Source organism: Malus sylvestris, chromosome 13, assembly GCF_916048215.2.
Source record: "Malus sylvestris chromosome 13, drMalSylv7.2, whole genome shotgun sequence".
Lineage (NCBI taxonomy): Eukaryota > Viridiplantae > Streptophyta > Magnoliopsida > Rosales > Rosaceae > Malus > Malus sylvestris.
Genome location: NC_062272.1, coordinates 2811716 through 2830085, shown reverse-complemented (window position 1 = coordinate 2830085; position 18370 = coordinate 2811716). Strand labels below are relative to the sequence as shown.

Here is an 18370-nt window from a genome sequence, read left to right as displayed (position 1 = left end):
TTGTATTAATTCCGTTATTTACCAACCCACCCACTCCCTCACTCGACTACTAACTCCACCCCTCAAGTCCAAATCTGACCACCACCTTACTTTCCCTCCCCGCAAATCTCGCCGCCCTTATTCTCCGCCTTTTCTCTTTTTTACCCTCCAAATTTCTCCCCTCAATCCGGCATCGTGCCCTAGCACTCCTTCCCCGCTCCTTCCGAAAACAAAAACATGACCGCCGTCGTCTTCCTCCTCCTCTCACTCTCTGTCTTCTCCTCCTTCTCCTCCTCCTCTTCTCCACCGCCTTATCCCTACGGTAATAATCTCCACGATCCACACATTAACCGCATTAACTAACTCTCTAACTGTCACTGACTCTACTTTTTTTTTTTTTTTTTTTTCATATGTCGCAGGTGGAGTCGCCTACCACATAGACTCCGGCAGCACCACCGACCAAACCGATCCATTCAACACCACCTGGCTCGCCGATCGCTTCTTCACAGGCGGCGCATCCGCCATCGTCTCCGAGCCACTCCAATTCCGCCACCCCCAGGAGCAGACCCTCCGCTACTTCCCTTTATCTTCCGGCAAAAAGAACTGCTATATAATCCCCAATTTGCCCTCCGGCCGCTACTACATCCGCACCTTCACCGTCTACGACAACTACGACGGCAAGTCACACTCCCCCTCCTTCGACATCTCCGTCGAAGGCACTGTGGTGTTTTCCTGGCGCTCCCCATGGCCCGAGGACCTCGCCCGCACCGGCGCCTACTCGGATCTCTTCGCCTTCGTCTCCGACTCCGACGCCGATGTCTGCTTCTATAGCATTGCCACCGACCCTCCCGTCATCGGATCGCTCCAGCTCATCCGGGTTGACCCGGACTCCTACGACGCCGTTACCCTCGGCAAAGACTACATTCTCGTCAACTACGGCCGGTTCACCTGCGGCTCTGATCAGTTTGGCCCAGGCTTCAGCAACGACACCGACCTCTTCGGCCGCTCATGGCAAAGCGACAAGGATTTCCGATCCACCAGCGACGAATCCACCGTCCGATCCATCACCACCAGAAACACCATTACCAACACTGACCAGGGCCCTAACTATTTTCCGATGAAATTGTACCAATCGGCGGCGGTCGTCGGCGGCAAAGCCCTGGAGTACGAATTGCAGGTGGACGCGAAGCTCGATTACTTGTTGTGGTTCCATTTCGCGGAGATCGATTCGAGCGTGACGAGGGCGGGGCAGAGAGTGTTCGACATTCTCATCGATGGCAAGAATGTTAAGCGAATTGACATATTCAAGGAGGTGGGGAGCTTCGCAGCATATTCATGGAATTACACAGTGAAGAACTTAAGCAGTAATGCTCTGAGTGTGAAGCTTCAGAATGTTGTCGGCGCGGTGTTGATCAGCGGGCTCGAAAACTACGCTCTGGTTCCTGCTGATGTTGCTACTGTTCCAGAACAAGGTATTCGTTAATGACAATTAAGTTAAATGTTTGATTGAGGGTGATGATAGTTGAATTGTGATTGATATAACTAACTTGGGAGCTCATGATTCTATTGTTTGTAGTGGTTGCTATGAGAGCATTGAAGGAATCGCTTCGAGTTCCCGGTAGGATGGGGTGGAATGGTGATCCATGTGCTCCGTCCAATTGGGTTGCTTGGGAGGGAGTTTCGTGCCAGCAAAATAAGAATGGAACTGCCCTAGTCATATCTGGAATGTAAGAGTTTTATTTTCTTAATCAAAAGCGTTGAAGTTGATTAAAATAGATGTGTGAAGTTGTAAATCTACCTGCATTATCCATTCAATTAATGGTATCGTGTATTTCAGCGATCTTGGAAGTCAAGGATTGAAAGGGTTTATCAGTGACCAGATTAGTCTCTTGTCGAACTTGGTAAGCCTGTAAGTATCACCTGCAAAGACTAATTCTTGGTGATTCAACTTGTTTAGAGTAGAAGTTTATACGATTTTCTCAATCGAAAAAAAAACTGCAGGAACTTAAGCTCCAATTCTTTGGAGGGCGTATTACCATCTGGGCTAGGCCAAAAAACTCTACGTAGGCTGTAAGTCCCACTCATTTTCCTACAATGTCAGTAGAATACTTTTGATCTTTGTTGTGCGATTGATTGTTTCTGTTTGAATGTTCTTGTGTAACTGAAAAATGTTCTGTACGGGAACATCACTTGGTTGACCATCCATCTTGATTCTGTTGAGTATAATCTTATCTCAATTGATTTTTTAATGCTCTTGTGTGACTCGGAACTGTCTCATTGTTAGTATGCATGATTTTTCTTTAAATCGACTTCATATTTGTTAACTACAAGTGTATCTCACTGTTAATGTCAGCAGTTGACTTCAAATCAGCTTAAAATTGTTCACTGTACAATTCATGTGTTAAACCAGGTTGTCATATAGTTTGGACTTTGAAATCTTGCCCTGAAGTTTGAGAAGTTTTCTCTTGCCATTTTTCTTTTTCTTCATCTAAATGACATTATCTAAATAACAGACTTAGCAGTTAAAGTTATGATGTTCGTTTTCGTTGTCATATCAGCTCCAGTTTTTTTTTTTTTTTTTTCTTATGATCTCACCTCTTGATTTCTTTTCTGGAAAATTATCCAAGTTGCCCATCGAGACCAGTTATAGTTAAGTATGCAAAGTGATAGCATGGTTGTTGATTTCATATGTGGACAGAGTCTGATATTTTGTTTTTTACTTTTTCGGTTTGTTACTTGATTCTGTGTGATTATTTATTGTTATTACATTTGTATTTGTAGGGATTTGTCGAACAATCAATTTACTGGGCCTATACCGCAGAGTTTAGCGACTTTAAATCTCCACCTTGTGTAAGTGTTCTGCTTATACATTTGTTTCCATTATTTGGTTATGGAACTCTGTCGTGGACAATTTAATTATGAATTCCAATTATGTGAGTTTTCATTTTGTGTGTGGAACCTTACTATGAAAATATTCTCCTGTGATCACTGAATAATAAGGTTGCGGGTTTTAAGTAGGAAGGGCTTAAAGCAAATGTGTTATTGTGCCAAAAACTGAAGATAGATTTTTCATGCGGTAGACTTTTCAACATCCCTCAAGTCTGGGAAACTGCTGCTTCAAATTTTCTCAAGTCTTGTAATCAATAGATATCTTCTACTGATAAGTCACCAACACTTAGACTAAGTTGTTAAACACATGTTGAGTAAACTTTATACTAGCTCGTAAAGGTCTCGATCTTTCCTTGGGAGTTTTGCCAAAATGCAAACTGTTTAAGTTCTATTTAACCTAACACTGGCAACCATATATAAACATTATGCTAGCTTGTAAAGGTCTCCCATCTTCTAGTCTTGATTGCCAATGTGCTTTCCAGGTGTTTATTGCTTTCTTTTGAATACGCATTCTCTGTTATCAGGTTACTGAACAATAACTTATTGGAAGGCCAAGTTCCAGAGGAGCTCTATTCTATTGGTGTGCATGGTGGAGCAATTGAGTATGTCACATTATAGTTCGATATTCTCACTTTTATTAATTATATTTTACATTTTGATGAAGCTGCACATTTCTAATATAGGCTTGTACGATTGTTTGTAAGGATAAAACAATTGTCTAGGTGTTAACATCAGTATTCAATGACCTATTAACATTATTGTTGTTGGTTGTGATAAGAGCCTTTCGTTGTATACTTAACTAATAAGCAACTATGTTTCTTCGACAGTCTTTATGGTAACAAAGGTTTGTGCGGTGTACCATCTTTGCCCGATTGTCCTCTGTTTTGGGAAAATGGAGGCTTATCTAAGAAGGGTAAAATTGCGATAGCCGTATCCTGTGTTCTTGTTTTTTGTCTGGTCATGTTGGCATTGTACATATTCTGCATCCGAAGGCGTAGGAATGATTACGACTTTGGCCTACCGCAAGACTTAACGTGTAAGTATGAAAGAAGTTCAGATTTGTCAATATATCTTATATTTTGTTGTTGATTATATCTTTTTTTGGGGTTGATATTTCATGTTCATCTTTGTTTCTATTTCACAACAGTAGCAACTTAATTGCAATTCACGTACTGGTGTTGTGTTTGTTGCAATCTTCTACAAACATGAATTGTAAAACTGATACAATAGGCAAAAGCACCAGAACATATTTCGCACTTCCATTTCTAGGCATCGTTGTCTTGTCTAATCCGCTAGCATATTATGTATTCAGTTTTTCAGTTTCTTCTGACGGGTTTTTTCATTTTTTTCCCCTTCCTCAAGCACTTTCCGCTAAGAGAAACAGGTATCAAAGACAGAAGTCCCTGATGCTTCTTGAGATGGAGAGCCAACATGCCAAGTCATTAACACCATTTACTCCCCAATAACGGCGACGCAGAGTTTTCTCTAAGAGGAATGTAGCAGTGTTAACATTTCACTCACTAAGAGGACATACGATGGGGAACGTGATTCTGTTTGTACAAAATTACAAAAATTTCAATTCTGATTTGGACAGCGCCCCAACCGCTTCACAAGTTGGCTTCATGGTTTGGTTATTGCATATGTTGGAACAATTTTTTCAGGCACGAGGTCCTCCCGAAGCTGGTCTGCTGTACAACCTATCGGAAATTTTGATTGCCAAAAGAAGTGCGTAAGTCCGGAGCCGTTATACCGAAATTTACGTGTTTATATTTATAGTCGAAACTGGTGTCTCTTCCAATTCTTTCCCCAAATTATATGTAACCGATTTTTAGTCAGATTAGTGTTTCCCTGCAGAAATGTGTACTTTTATTGTAGAGGATTTTGATAGATAATATGCTAATTTAAGTTTCTGGGTTGCTTGTTCGTTATGAAGCAGAATTGAGAGAAACCCTAAAGTTATTTGCTCTTCCTATTTTTAAGAGTACGATTTTCTACAATTTGCGGAACTGCGTTACGCAAGGATGTGTGATTTCTTGCATTCAATGTTCTTTTTCTTGCAATATGCTCCTGTGTTTTTTTTTTTTTTTTTTAATATTTGGATTGAATAAATCAAAAGAAAATTGAAGAAGCGGCATCTACTATTGTTAAACCGTTGTTCCAATCAATGACTGGAAAAGTTCTCTTATGTGCCTAATCATGAGAAATTAAGAGATTAGCTTGACAGAGAAATTACTAGTTATTATTCGTGATCAACTTGACGGGTTGAATAAGAATTTTGCCCCGAGCACCATCAATTCAAAAATTAAAGATTGATAAACCGCATATAATTGATTCTGCTCCATTGGGAAAGCTCCCCTTCATATTGGTTCAGGCTTGATGTAATGTGGTTACAAGAAGAGAACTAATAATTCATTTGGAGTGGAACAGGTGATGTTTCAAGAGATTTTGATGGTAAATTGATTTCTAGGTTTTTGCATCAATTTGGGCGTAAGTAAGATTCTCACTAATGAGCTATGACGATTTTATCTAGGCTTACAATTGGCATAGAGATTACGGATTGATAAATTACTGGTGGAATTAGACTTTACTCACAATTCATTGGTTGTTGCAAGCTGCTAGCAATAATCATCATTTGGGTCTCTTGTTTCGGCCTGTTGAAAGTTGATTTCAAGATCTTGGCAATGCAAAATTCGGTATGTCTACAGAGAAAAGAATTTTGTAACGGATAATTTAGCGGCATATAGTTTGGATTTAGATTTAGGCTATTTTTTACTTTGATAATCTTGTTCAGTTAATTTTGTTCGTAAGTATCGACCTGGGATATCCCATTGTTTGGGCTATTAGCATTTATCTCCTTTTTTCAAACAAAAAAAGAAAGATATTAGCTTTTTTTCTTTATTTATTAGGATAAGGAAAGAAAGAAATGATTCTCTTTTTCTTTGTTCATATAATTAATTGTTACTTAACGTGATAGAATTTTCACCTCTGTTTGGTAGAAAATATCAAAAAATAATAACTAGAAATTGAAAAAAAAAGAAGAAAGGAAACTACAAGCCAACAAAATGCATGGCAGGTAGATGTCAACCCGTATATAATGAAGGGTAATCATCTTTTGTCTTTACAAAATTTTATAATATAAAAAGTCACAGGTTTTCGTTAATATGAGTAATGTTAAACAGACTAATTTTTTACACTAAATATGTAAACTAAATAATGTGTCAGTACCACCAACAAAAAAATAAGCATATTAATTAACATTTAAAGTAATAAAATCATTAACAATCACGTTGCATAGTTTACAAAATTTAATTTTAAAAGTTGGTATTCCTAATAAATTTACATGCAAAGCAATGTGCATAGTAAATGGAATTCTGAACGTGAGTTCACTTCCCAAAGTGCAACATTAGCTGCCACTTTGACAATTTTGCAAAAGTCATAATTAATTAGTACAAAATTAAGCAAATCATAATCACGTTTTGAACCAGTGAAACCCGGCCGCTGTGAAACAAGGACCGTATTAATATTATAAACACCACATGATCGGATGATCCTCACCTCTACAGCTCATTCGAGCAAGGGAATCTCTCATGCTTTCACAAACATGACTTGTTGTGACAAATTGTCAAATAATTAAAGTTGGGGTATGATATCCACACACCCTATTTTACTTTTTACACACGATTTTAATTTTTGGCCGTTGGATTGGATGAATTGAAGAAGATCAACGGACATAAATTATTAAGGATGTGTGAGAAGTAAAATGGAGTGTGTGGATAGCACACCCTTTAAAGTTACTTTAATAAGCTCCTGATGGATTATTGTGACTTTGAAGTTTGAATGAGATGGGATTAAGTGTTAAACAATTTGTTTAAACGTAATGCATGCAGATAATTAACTATGTTTAGGCAACAGACATCCACGTCATGGGCATGCAGCCCACTTGTACGCTCTTTCAGCAGAGACTCTGGACGTGGGTCTTTGTTTCTTGGACTGATGCATAGTCACGTACATCTTCAAAGAAGTTGGATTCTCTTTCCTCTCTTTCTCGCTTTCCTCTTTCATCCTCTCTCAGTTTCTTCTTCTTCTTAATTTCTTTTTTTACAAAGAAAGTAAAATAAGATGACGATATGGTTTAATCTTGAGCGTTCAAATAGAATAGGAGGAGAAAATTAATGAGAGGGATAAAATCCAGATCCATTGTTGCAATTGCCAAATCTCTAATTGGAATCATAAACATACTATATTAGATTTAATGACTTTAGTTAGGGTTAATCTAGATGGATTGTTGTGATGGTTAAGCAAAATCGGTACCAGCTTACTCCTAAAATCATTATTTGACTCTTTACATGTAACTCGTTATAATCTTAATTTTAAAAGTTCTTGTATGCGGCATACATTTAATTAAACAGTTATTTGTCTGGGAAAAAAAAAAAGACTCTTTATATGTAAAGAACCAATGTATTTTTTTCCGGTTCCAGTTAGGCACACGGATTAACATGGAAAACCATAATGCCTTCATCTCTTTTGGTCCACAAACCCTAATTTCTCTACCAAGCAACTGGGTATTGTGCAGTTCACATATCTTAATTAACGTTTTGCATGCAAGTTGCAGCTTTTGGACTTTGTCAAGATGAGGACTTTGCAAATGCTCCAACTGGGCCAGGTTTGGTTGAAAGAGTGTGCCAGTATTTAACCTAACAAAATGTATGGTTTACAAAGTCCCAACAACGATCGAGCAGCATTTGAAGATTTTGACTTTAGACACCAGCAAATGACACATTCAGAAAACGCTTCTTCCCTAGTTGACATTTCTTTTAACAACAAATGTGCAAAGACTTTGATACGTATAGATTAAACTAAAGGCTTCACAAATATCTATTATATTTGTTTGTTGGTGCTTTTTTTTCGTATTTTTGAGTGAAATTTCCACGTCCAACCGCTACTCTTGATCAGACAGAGTCTTGGGAAAAAAATTGGACTTCTGACTATATGGATTATTAACTAATTAGATTTTAAATCTGTGTTGATTTAAAAATCAAAGTAAAACCTTAATTATGAAACTATGCATGTATAACTAATACCACTTAGGCATGTTGTAATGGATGTTAACCTTTTGATGCTTTCATGGCGAACCCTTAATTTGATGCATATATATCTCACTCGCCTGCAAGATCGTTTTCGTGGAGTCTAATTAAGTTGCGTGGTGAAATTAGATTTTAATACTAATTAAGCACTTGTTTAGAAGTATTTTTAGAATAGCTAAAATCATTTTTGGTGGAAATATTTTTGGACCAATCCTTAATAAAATGACAAGTAAATCTTGAAAAAACACTTTAAATGTTCTCGGAAGTCGGAACCCAAAACGTTTTTAATCATTTAAAAAACAGTTCAAAATAAGCTCTTAATGGTTAAGATCCTATAAGCAGACATTGACCAAATAAAACTGACTTTTGAGTGTATAATGCCCAAAAACTCTGTAAACCATCATAAGGTATGGTATTTTGCCTTTATGATGAAAAAGTTGAAACCTAGTCACCACTCTTTATGATGAAAGTTGAAACCTAAACCAGTCACCACTCTTTATGATGAAAGTTGAAACCTAAACCAGTCACCACCCAACTGGTTAACCCTTGAGACAACCCATAACGGCATAACCCTCCCTTTCTCCGGTTTTCAGATTAATCAAAACCATTAAACTTGTTGACTTCTCCTAATTACATATAAATTAAGAATATTTTCGTATATATAATTATCAATTACCAGCACATAGCGGAACTTCCAATTCAAACCGTGATTAGTCTTCCTCTAAGTGCGGATTAGTCCAAACTAATTTAGAACCCTGTTGACCTGGTTGACCTCGTGTTGTGTAATGTACTAATGTGGTATTGCCAACTCACCCACAACGCCCTCAGCTGATTATTTTTCTTAATTAATTTATCACTGCATGATCTCAGTCATCTCACCCACATAATTCCGGCAAGTGTGTGTAATATAAAAACAATTAATAAAACAAAATATTTAATCAGACAAGAAAAATATTGTGAATATAAATAACTTGGAAGGTAGTGGCATGGGGGATGACGTGGAATGGAGGGAGAAAGGTAAATACTTATCTGCAACATTAGAAAACAAAACACAGTCGCAATCAATCTCAATATTTGAAGATTGAGGCTAAACTATTTGCTGATATTAATCTGTTGCTAATTGGGTCGTATTATTTTGGTGATGGTGGACACCCACAACAGGAAAAGTCTAATTTGACTATGTGGCGTTCAAATTTTATGCGTGCCATGTCGGCAACATAAACAACCTCATATATTATATATGCATATATATATATATATATTTATGTGTGTGTATACGATGCAATATTCATGGACCCACTAGGGTTTGGTGTTTGAAGCATAGCATTGGCATTAGCATTATAAGGAGTTCATGCACGTGATTCAGTATAATTAGTTGGTGATTAAGAACGGTAAGAATACCAAAGTTTCATTATTCTTACATATAATCGGAGATTTATCCTAGCTCATTATCTTGTTTTGCTCATTGTGTGTGAATGTGATGAGCGAAATATATGACGATTGTGCCCAAATTAATAGTGATTTTCACTTTTTCAGGCTTGGATGTGGAACATGAATCAATCACATCAAAGTAAACCATATAAGAGGAAGCAAACAAGTAACACTATTCCCACTCAAAGGAGAATCTGAAAGGAAAAATACAAACAATGATTGAGAATTTGAGAGTGGACAGTAAAGCATGGAGAAAAAAATCTAAAAGCTTATACATCGTCCAAACTCAGTTGATCAATCAGAGAAGACCACATTGATGCAATTTGCGAGTCAAACACTTCAGGTCGACGATCCATCTAGAAGGCATAATATTCTGAATTAGATGAGCTTTCTACAGTGTTTTAGACACTACTGACTGACCCATTTGTAATTCTTGTAACGTCACTAGGGAGGGAAACTTCCATTCGTACACCAGGCATGTTATGCTAGTAAAATTCTAAATTAATCATACATGCTTACATTTATATAATGAAGAAAAACTTATGTTCATCATATTGTATACTGTTTTACAAATACCATTAATAAGTAAGTAAAACTTATTTCTATGTGCACGACTGCATAATCACATGATCCAACATACGAATCTTTATAAACCCTAAAATTTGGGCAGCTTGAGTTTTTCTTTTGTTGCTAGCTAGTGTTAAATGTGAATACATAGGAGAGGGAAGCCCTAACCCTAATAATGTTTCTTTATCTTCTCACCCACTATATAGATTAAGGAAGACTTTGTGTGAATCAAAGTCTCAACCAATGGGAAGAGTTATGTGGCACACAGGGACTAGGACAGAGTGGGACCAGCCCCAATGACCCAATAGCGGTATTGCTTTTGTTTTCGTCAACAAAAGCAGCGTATAGTCACAGACCCTACTACTACTTTAGAGCCTAGTGGCTCGAGCAAAGCTCAATAGAAACAATGTTGCTGCTGCCTACTTGTCGTTGGGGTTTAGTTTACTTCAATAGTAATATAGAATCTTCCACGCTCTAGAACATTAAAATAATTCAAAAGTTTTCTTTGACCAAGTTCAAATTTTCTCACTAGGGTTTTCGGTGGACTTCAGCCTTGATTCAAGATATTAGTTGTTTTGTCAATTAACTCTTAGTTCCTAAAAAGTTAAATTTTGAACATGTAAAAAGATTTATCAGAAGATTGATTAAAAAATTTATGGCTTAAGTAATTAAGAGCGGCTACACAAAAGATAAGAGTAGCTCGAAGATTTTTTGTTATGACACTAAGGGCTGATTTGGGGTTGCATAATTTTTTTTAAAAGCAGCTTCTTAAACAAATTGAGGCTTTAATTGTGTTTGGTAAGTGAATATAATTGTTTTTTATCTTTTCAAAATCATGGATTCAAAACAGCAGAAAGAAGAAGCAGTTTTACACATGTTTCTCCAAAAAACTTTTCATTGGAGGCAGGTTAATAGAACATTCATATTGACAATCCCACCCCATCTTTTTTTGCTAAAATCACCAAAAAAATTGAGGCTTTAATTGTGTTTGGTAAGTGAATATAATTGTTTTTTTCTTTTCAAAACATCATAAAGCAGAAGCAGTTTTACACATGTTTCTCAAAAAAGCTTTTCATTGGAGGCAGATTAATAAAACATTCATATTGACAATCCCACCGCATCTTTTTTGCTAAAATCACTTTAGCACTATAGTTTACCAAATACGTACTTGTTTTTTTTTCTTTTTTCTCACAACTATTTATTCTCACAACACAACATAAATCTTTAAAAAAAAACAAGGTAATTATACCCAAACTAGCCGTAAGAGTTACTAACCGTGTTCAATTTTTATCAGGTTGGACTGATGTGTTGCTTTGTTTAATTTATCACTAATATAGATAGTTATGCTATTAAATCTCTCTCTCTTATTAACCCTCAACCGGAGAAGTTGAATTTTCAAATCCACTTCGAATGTTGAACTTTTCCATGCAAATGCTAGGGTTTACAGAATTACAGCCGACTAATTATCACGCATGTTATTTTATGAAACATTACCCTTAAATTACCCAACTTAATTCAACAGTTTAAGCAATAATAAGCATCACCTGGTTTTAACCTGAAAAGGTGGGTCATTGTCCACGTCGACGTCGGTGAAATATCAGGCAACGGTCAAGGATCTTATGATTTCACTCCGTTAAATTATATCTTGTATTTGTTGGTGGAGTGGTGATTGCGTGTGAACAGGGAGTAGAGAACAAGTTGGAGGATAAGAAACAAACAATTGGCAAACCAAATAATGCGTGTTGTTGACGTGGCCAAAAATAATATTTAAAACCAAATTTCCCATGTTGTTCCCATAAATTATGTGTTTGTTTTGAGAAAATATTCACTTTCATGATAGGACGTTACTTCGCTGCTGAACATTTTAACAGGAGGTCCTGCTTACACTCAATTTTCAGGTGAATACGTGTTCAAGTTTTGATTTTTTAATCAAAATCACATGTCCAATCACGTGTCCACCCAAAATTAAGTGTAAGCAAAACCTCATGCTGAAATGTTCAGCAGCCAAGTCCTATTGTTCATGATAACACTGTTATTTTCCCACACAACTAGTGCAAATTGCAAACATAAAATAGAGGTTTTGTACACCTGTTTTTTGGGACCAGTGGTCCCACCTTCACCAAGTATGCGGCAAGTGGCAAGTGCCAACTGGCAAACCCTGTTTAATAATGTATCTTATATATCCCGTGCACAGTCAGCAACCCTGAAACCCTAATCTCAATTTTCACCTTGATTAATTATGCATTATCTTCAGAGAGTCTTGGATTATGATCACAATTAAAGATAGAGTTGCTTGAATTGGATGCCATGCCACTCTTTCATTAAACCCTAGTGCTTTCATTAGCATCGACGTGCATGATGTCCCTGTCCTCTTATCAACAAGCGTTTATTTTTTGCGTTAAGTACGGAAAATCCAAAATATACTTGCCTTCGCGATGAAGAACGTCGGCCACGAGATTTTTTGAGCCGATTAACGGTTGCACTTGGCCGATGAAGTTAGAGATCCAACATTCTACAGACTTAATCTACATAATTATTGTAACATGTCTTGTTTCGTAGTATATAATCTGATTCGTTAATAATTTCATTTGTACACTGAAATCCTAAGAGGTCACTTAATAAGGCGACGTGTGGGGAAGGCCCTATATTTTTTACCCCAAATGTGCTATTTGTCTACTAAGCTAATGGATGACATGAATCTTTTTCCATGGCCTAAAGAAAACTTGATGACACAAATCCTTTTATCCTCTCCCAACCTATCAAAACGAACATCACCAAATTCCTCGACGTAGTGACTTTTTTCTTTCCCTTTTCTATTTTTAGGCCGCACAATATGACATGATCACAATTGAAAACATAAAGTTCGTAAAAATTAAAATTAAAGTCAAGCTTGTGGGTGTTATATATATAATTAAGCTTATCTTTGTCACATATTGTATGTTGGTTTCCAATTATTGGCCATTTAATCAACTAATTTGTACTTATATATATCCCTTCAATCTTTTTATCTTCAAGCATCCATATCAAAGATTCCCATATATTTTTTTCGTCACCAGGAACGTGTAAAATTTAATTTTCTATCTTTGTAAAGTTAATTTGACGTGGAACTTGTTGCAAATGTGTTGACAGAGTATGAGGTGGCGTAGTGATCTTCAGTCACCACCACCAACTGAAAAATGCCCTAATAATGGGTCAGAAACTGCCGACAAATATATAAACATCAATATACATATCACAAAAACTTTTGTTCATTTTATATTTAGGTTACCAAAAGTTTTGGAAAGAGCAGGCTATCCCATCTCAAGGTTATGACATAAATATTGCAAGTCTTTTTGTATGACTTACGTATAGAGTTTTAGCTTCTTTGTTGATTTTTACAGATCGCTAATCAAGAAGGATTGTCATCAGCAGCTGGACTCAAACATTAACCTTGGTCTAGCGAAAATCCTTGTTGGCAAAAGAAGAGAGATGCAACACAAGAACTTCTCAGAAAGTTACTCATACTTATTCGATTTATAATTATATGAGAAAAAGATAAATACATACTTTCATTTAACTTTGGATATCAATGTCACTTAAGCACTAACTAACTAGATTGGGATATCATGACATGTGAACTGAGGTTCCTCGTCACTACCTCCACTATATATTTGTTATTTCGGATTAATCAAATATTAGTCTGGCTAATGTACGGTAAGGGTGTGACACATGGTCGACGGAAAAGTGTATATTCTTTACCTCAGCTATAATTACTTTATTAATAAAAAGGTGAGAAAAGCAAAGCACCTGAACAATGTCTTAATTGGATTAATTAAGGAGCATAAATATTAATAAAATGTTCTAAATGTGAAAAGGATAGGCATGGTGATCAAGGCTGCTACCGCCTAAGAGATAAACCATGTAATTTTATATGCAAATGGTGATTAGGGAGGGACCATTGAGAGAGCTAGAAACTTCAAAACCAATTAGGGAATACTTTGTGATGATGATTAAAGATAACAAGAAAGAGTAAGACGAGTAAGCAGAGAGCTTTGGTGGGAGCAAGCAAGTGATTATTCCGATAAGATAATATAAATATCTATGGCCTCAATGATCTAATTAGCCTGAGGCCCCGAAAGATCTAAAATGCCACAGAAAAGTGAATACATGCGACGCACGCTTTTAACTTTTTTGTGTCGGCTTTGGATATATATGCTGCATATGTTTAATGTTTGGATTTGATAGGAAATGACGTACAAACACACTAATGTGGCAATCTAATGAGCGGTGACCTAATCGCTTAGCAAATTAGTCACCTGTTAACCATTAATAATTAGTGGGATTCAGCATTTTTCGTGCTAAGTGAATATCAACAAGTGACCCCTTAGATACGCAGTTTGCAATCAACACCAAACAAGTACGAAAAGAAATAACATTGTACAGAGAAATGTATTTGTTGTACAATCAAAACTCAAACAAGTTTATTGGAGAGGTGCCCCTCAAACACATCAAATAATTGAGGCTTTTTGACCAAAATTGTTCATGAGATTGACATAACTCCTCAATTTAGTCATTGAGACTAAAAATTAATAGAACTAGTGCATGTATTTGTCCACCATCAATCGTCTTAGTCTTTCTAGGAAAAATCTCCATTAAATAAGGATAAAATGACAAAAATAGCTTTAATTTTGTCAAATCATTTTGGCCAATTGTTTATTAAATTGAGGATATTTTGGTTATTTTGGTCCTTGCTTAAAAATATTTCGGAATATATCCATGTACATATCGTACAAATATCGACAATAATATCGGAAAATATCGATGTCGATAATTTCGCTCACACTTCAGCAATATTTTGTCAAAATATCGGTGTAATATCGCTAAACTATCGAAAATATCGATGTAAAGGAAGGAAAAAAAAGAAAAAAAAAAAGATTGGTGTAATATCGCTAAAATATCGATGTAAAGGAAGGAAAAAAAAAAAGAAAAAAGGGGGAAAAGGGAGGAAAAAAAACACAAAGGGGATTTGAACCCCTCCCATTTTACTCCTCCAACACTGTAACCACCATATATCACTTATGTTTTAGTGATAATATGCTAAAATATTTATATTTTTATGAGTGGTATGTTAACATTTACATGCAAAACTATTTTGGGGATTTATCATTTGATGAATACTCTTCACAATAAATTACTCTACACATAGAGATGATGAAGATAGTGAAAATTTTGAACCTCATAAGAACTTTATGTGGTACTAAATCACTTATGTATCTTACCATGCAATGTATAAAGTGTAAAATATTGTAGTAAATCATTATATATAAATGAATGGTGTGTTTAATCTTTTTTTCATTAATTACTACATATTTTCTACACTCACAGTATTTGCCAGCTCGCTGTATAATCAACTTAAATAAGTTAAATCTATCATGTAATGCATTTCCTTCTAATTTTTTTTATAAACTAATAAATAATTGACTAAATAAACATTCTCCAAAGTTTCAATAAAAATTTCCAATTTTTTTTACAATTTTCGTGGTTTTTATTCAATTTTTATCGATATCGATAATATCCCGATATTTCTATCGAAATTTTCATGTTTTTGGATTGCCGATATTTCCGATATCATCGATATTTTATACCATGACGGTGGGCAAATTCAGAAATCACTACTATTGATTTCAAATCTCAATGACCCAAGTAATAAGTTATGTTAATTTCAGAAATCATTTTAACTAAATTGAAGGAGTGGCAATAACATAACGAAAAGACAGGATATCCGTAGACAGCATACAAGGATACCGTACGTCCGGTTGTTTTCTGGGAAATAGAATTAAAGAAAAAAGGAGTTAATTACACGTAAATCCTCCTTATTATCCGAATTAAAAATGAGGACACAATATGGAGAAAGCAGGACGCACGTTAACAATCAGAAAACCACAAGTCCACATAGGCGCAGTCCAAAAAAAGCCGACCCACCGTCTTCAGCGCTCCGGTTTTGGCAAGTTGCATGCGGGACCCCCAGAAGACCGTGGACTCCTCCGTACATTAAACCCTTAAAATACATAATATAATATCACGATTCGCTTGACATGAAATCCTCACCTCACATCACCTCCTAACCCATTGTATTACTCTTCCATTGGTGAAAATTAAACACGGATAGAACTTGGCTGCTGAAAGGATTAGCAGCAACCCATATCCAAGTTTAATACAACTTAGACACGTGTTCAGTTGTGATTGGTCATCTGCTGATTTTTCAGCAGTCAAGTCCCATTCATTAAACACCCCCAACTGGTTGGACCCACTGAATACTGGAGAGCAAGTTCAACACCGTCTGATTAGGTTGTCTGTGATCCACATTCCAAATCAAACCCAAATCCTGAGGGCACGATTAGTTACAAGGAATAAATACGAACTTTTTTGGTTTGTTCTCATGTTGATTTATGACATTTTCGGTTTTAATAAAGTTAATATGACATGAGAAGAATAATAGGGATGATTGTGCATGAACAATGTAGAGGGAGTGGATCTAGTAAACAAGGCTAGGTAGCCACTTGGAGTGGATCTCCACTTGGAGGGAGAAATGTCAATGTTGGTTGGAAATAATGTTAGGAGATGCATACATTTATACATACAATGTACAATTTTAAACAATTAATTTATAATTTTGTTTTGTATTTTTGGAGATGGAGATACCCAAAGTTGAACCTAGGCAATAAGACAAAACATCAAGGTAGGGGAAGGACGAATCAAATCAAGCCAGGTAAGAGCTAGGTGGGGTAGAGAGAGAAATGGGAATTTCTTGTGGGATGAGACTTAGCCCTTTGCCCCTTTGTTTTGAGACTTCAATCCTCCAATGCCTATCCAATTCTAATCTCTCTCTCTCTCTCTCTCTCTCTCTCTCTCTCTCTCTCATTGGTTTAACTTTAGCCCCACAACCCATCCTAGTTCCTACTGCTAGTGGAATGGAAGCCTTCTCTCAATGTTTATCTGCATTCTAATTTGAGCAATAAAAGCAACACACCAAAAACCAAATCATAGACTTTACATTTATTTGCACATATTGATCCAGCATCCCATATTATTCGCAATTCAGATAAGATTCGCATTTTCATTTATAAAACATATTATCTTGATCAACTGATCACATACAACTACATTGATTAACAACTATTTGAATTACTCAAATGTAACCGACGATCACACTGTCTTAAGCAACTAAACTCATATCGACAGTTTATATGGATAATAGAATGAAAAGAAATGATACAATTTTGCATTTATTTATATAATAAATTGAGGTGATGGTAATGGAGGAGAGGCCATGCTAGAGGGTGGAGAAGCATGCAGGAGAAATGATTTTCAGAGGGGATGAACCTATAAACTGAGACAAGGTCCACACTCATGTGAACCCCACCAACTTGTTTAATTGGGACCCACCTCACATACACACCCCACATCCCACACATACTATCACCCTACCTAGTTATCTAGTACCCCCAAGCTACTGCATATAGAAAGAAAGGAAATGGATACTTTCCTTCTAATCTTCCAAGTTCGGAAATCCGGATCGTTGAAATTTGATCTAATAGCTAAAGTTACTATAACTTTTAAAGTGGGCTCCTGTTTGTAGCCGTTAGATCAAATTTTAACGGTCCTGATCATCGAACTTGTCGAATTAGGAGGAAGAGATTTAGAGAGCATCTATTTCCAGAAAGAAAGAGGAAGATATATATTATATTGAAGAAAATAAAGTCACACTTAGCAATTGCATACAAATAGTATCTAGGCATATTCTCTTCTAATGGTTTTGTTTGATGGAAGAAGCTGCTGATGCCCATTGCAAATCATGGTTCGTTTTTTACTGATTTTGTTTGATGGAATTCGTCTTATGATTTTATTTTACCGTTTTATTATCGTGATTATATAGGACTTCCATGTTACCGGTTTAGACATAAATACACATAAGTGTGCCTGTAAAAAAATTAAGTGCCCGAAAATCAATTGCCATTGTTTGGCACTTTCAATATTTTTCTCCTTGTTATTCCCTATTTGGCAATAGTTTTCCCCGTTCTCTATGTTTCTCTCTCGCACTCACACAGAATGAACCTTCCTGGCTCTTTACCATCCCAATCCTCTGGGTTGACCCACCACAACCACATCCCGATATCTCCATATATTTCCACATAAATAATAATAATATTAAAACCACGTACAACACACTAACAAGTAAATCCCAAATACCAACATACTAACAAGTAAAATCCCAAATACCCCCCTCCCTTCCCCCCTCCTATATATATCCAACCTTCAAACAATACCATTTCATCAAGTCCGCCCTCCCTCCTCTCTCTCCCTCTCTCTCTCTCTCTCTCAAAAGTACCTTCTTATCTCACCTCTCTCTCTCTCAAAAGTACCTTCTTATCTCACCTCTC

At 36.3% G+C, this 18370-nt stretch overlaps 1 protein-coding gene across 1 annotated transcript; it reads left to right on the top strand.

The window, feature by feature from the left end:
* LOC126594841 (receptor-like protein 4) lies at positions 1–4796 on the top strand. Its single transcript, XM_050261095.1, has 9 exons — positions 1–301; positions 399–1451; positions 1556–1706; positions 1817–1888; positions 1981–2049; positions 2761–2829; positions 3393–3470; positions 3696–3904; positions 4231–4796. Exons 1-9 carry the CDS (start codon positions 217–219, stop codon positions 4332–4334), a joined length of 1890 nt encoding a protein of 629 aa, XP_050117052.1. The 5' UTR covers positions 1–216; the 3' UTR covers positions 4335–4796.
* The last annotated feature ends 13574 nt before the right edge of the window (positions 4797–18370 follow it).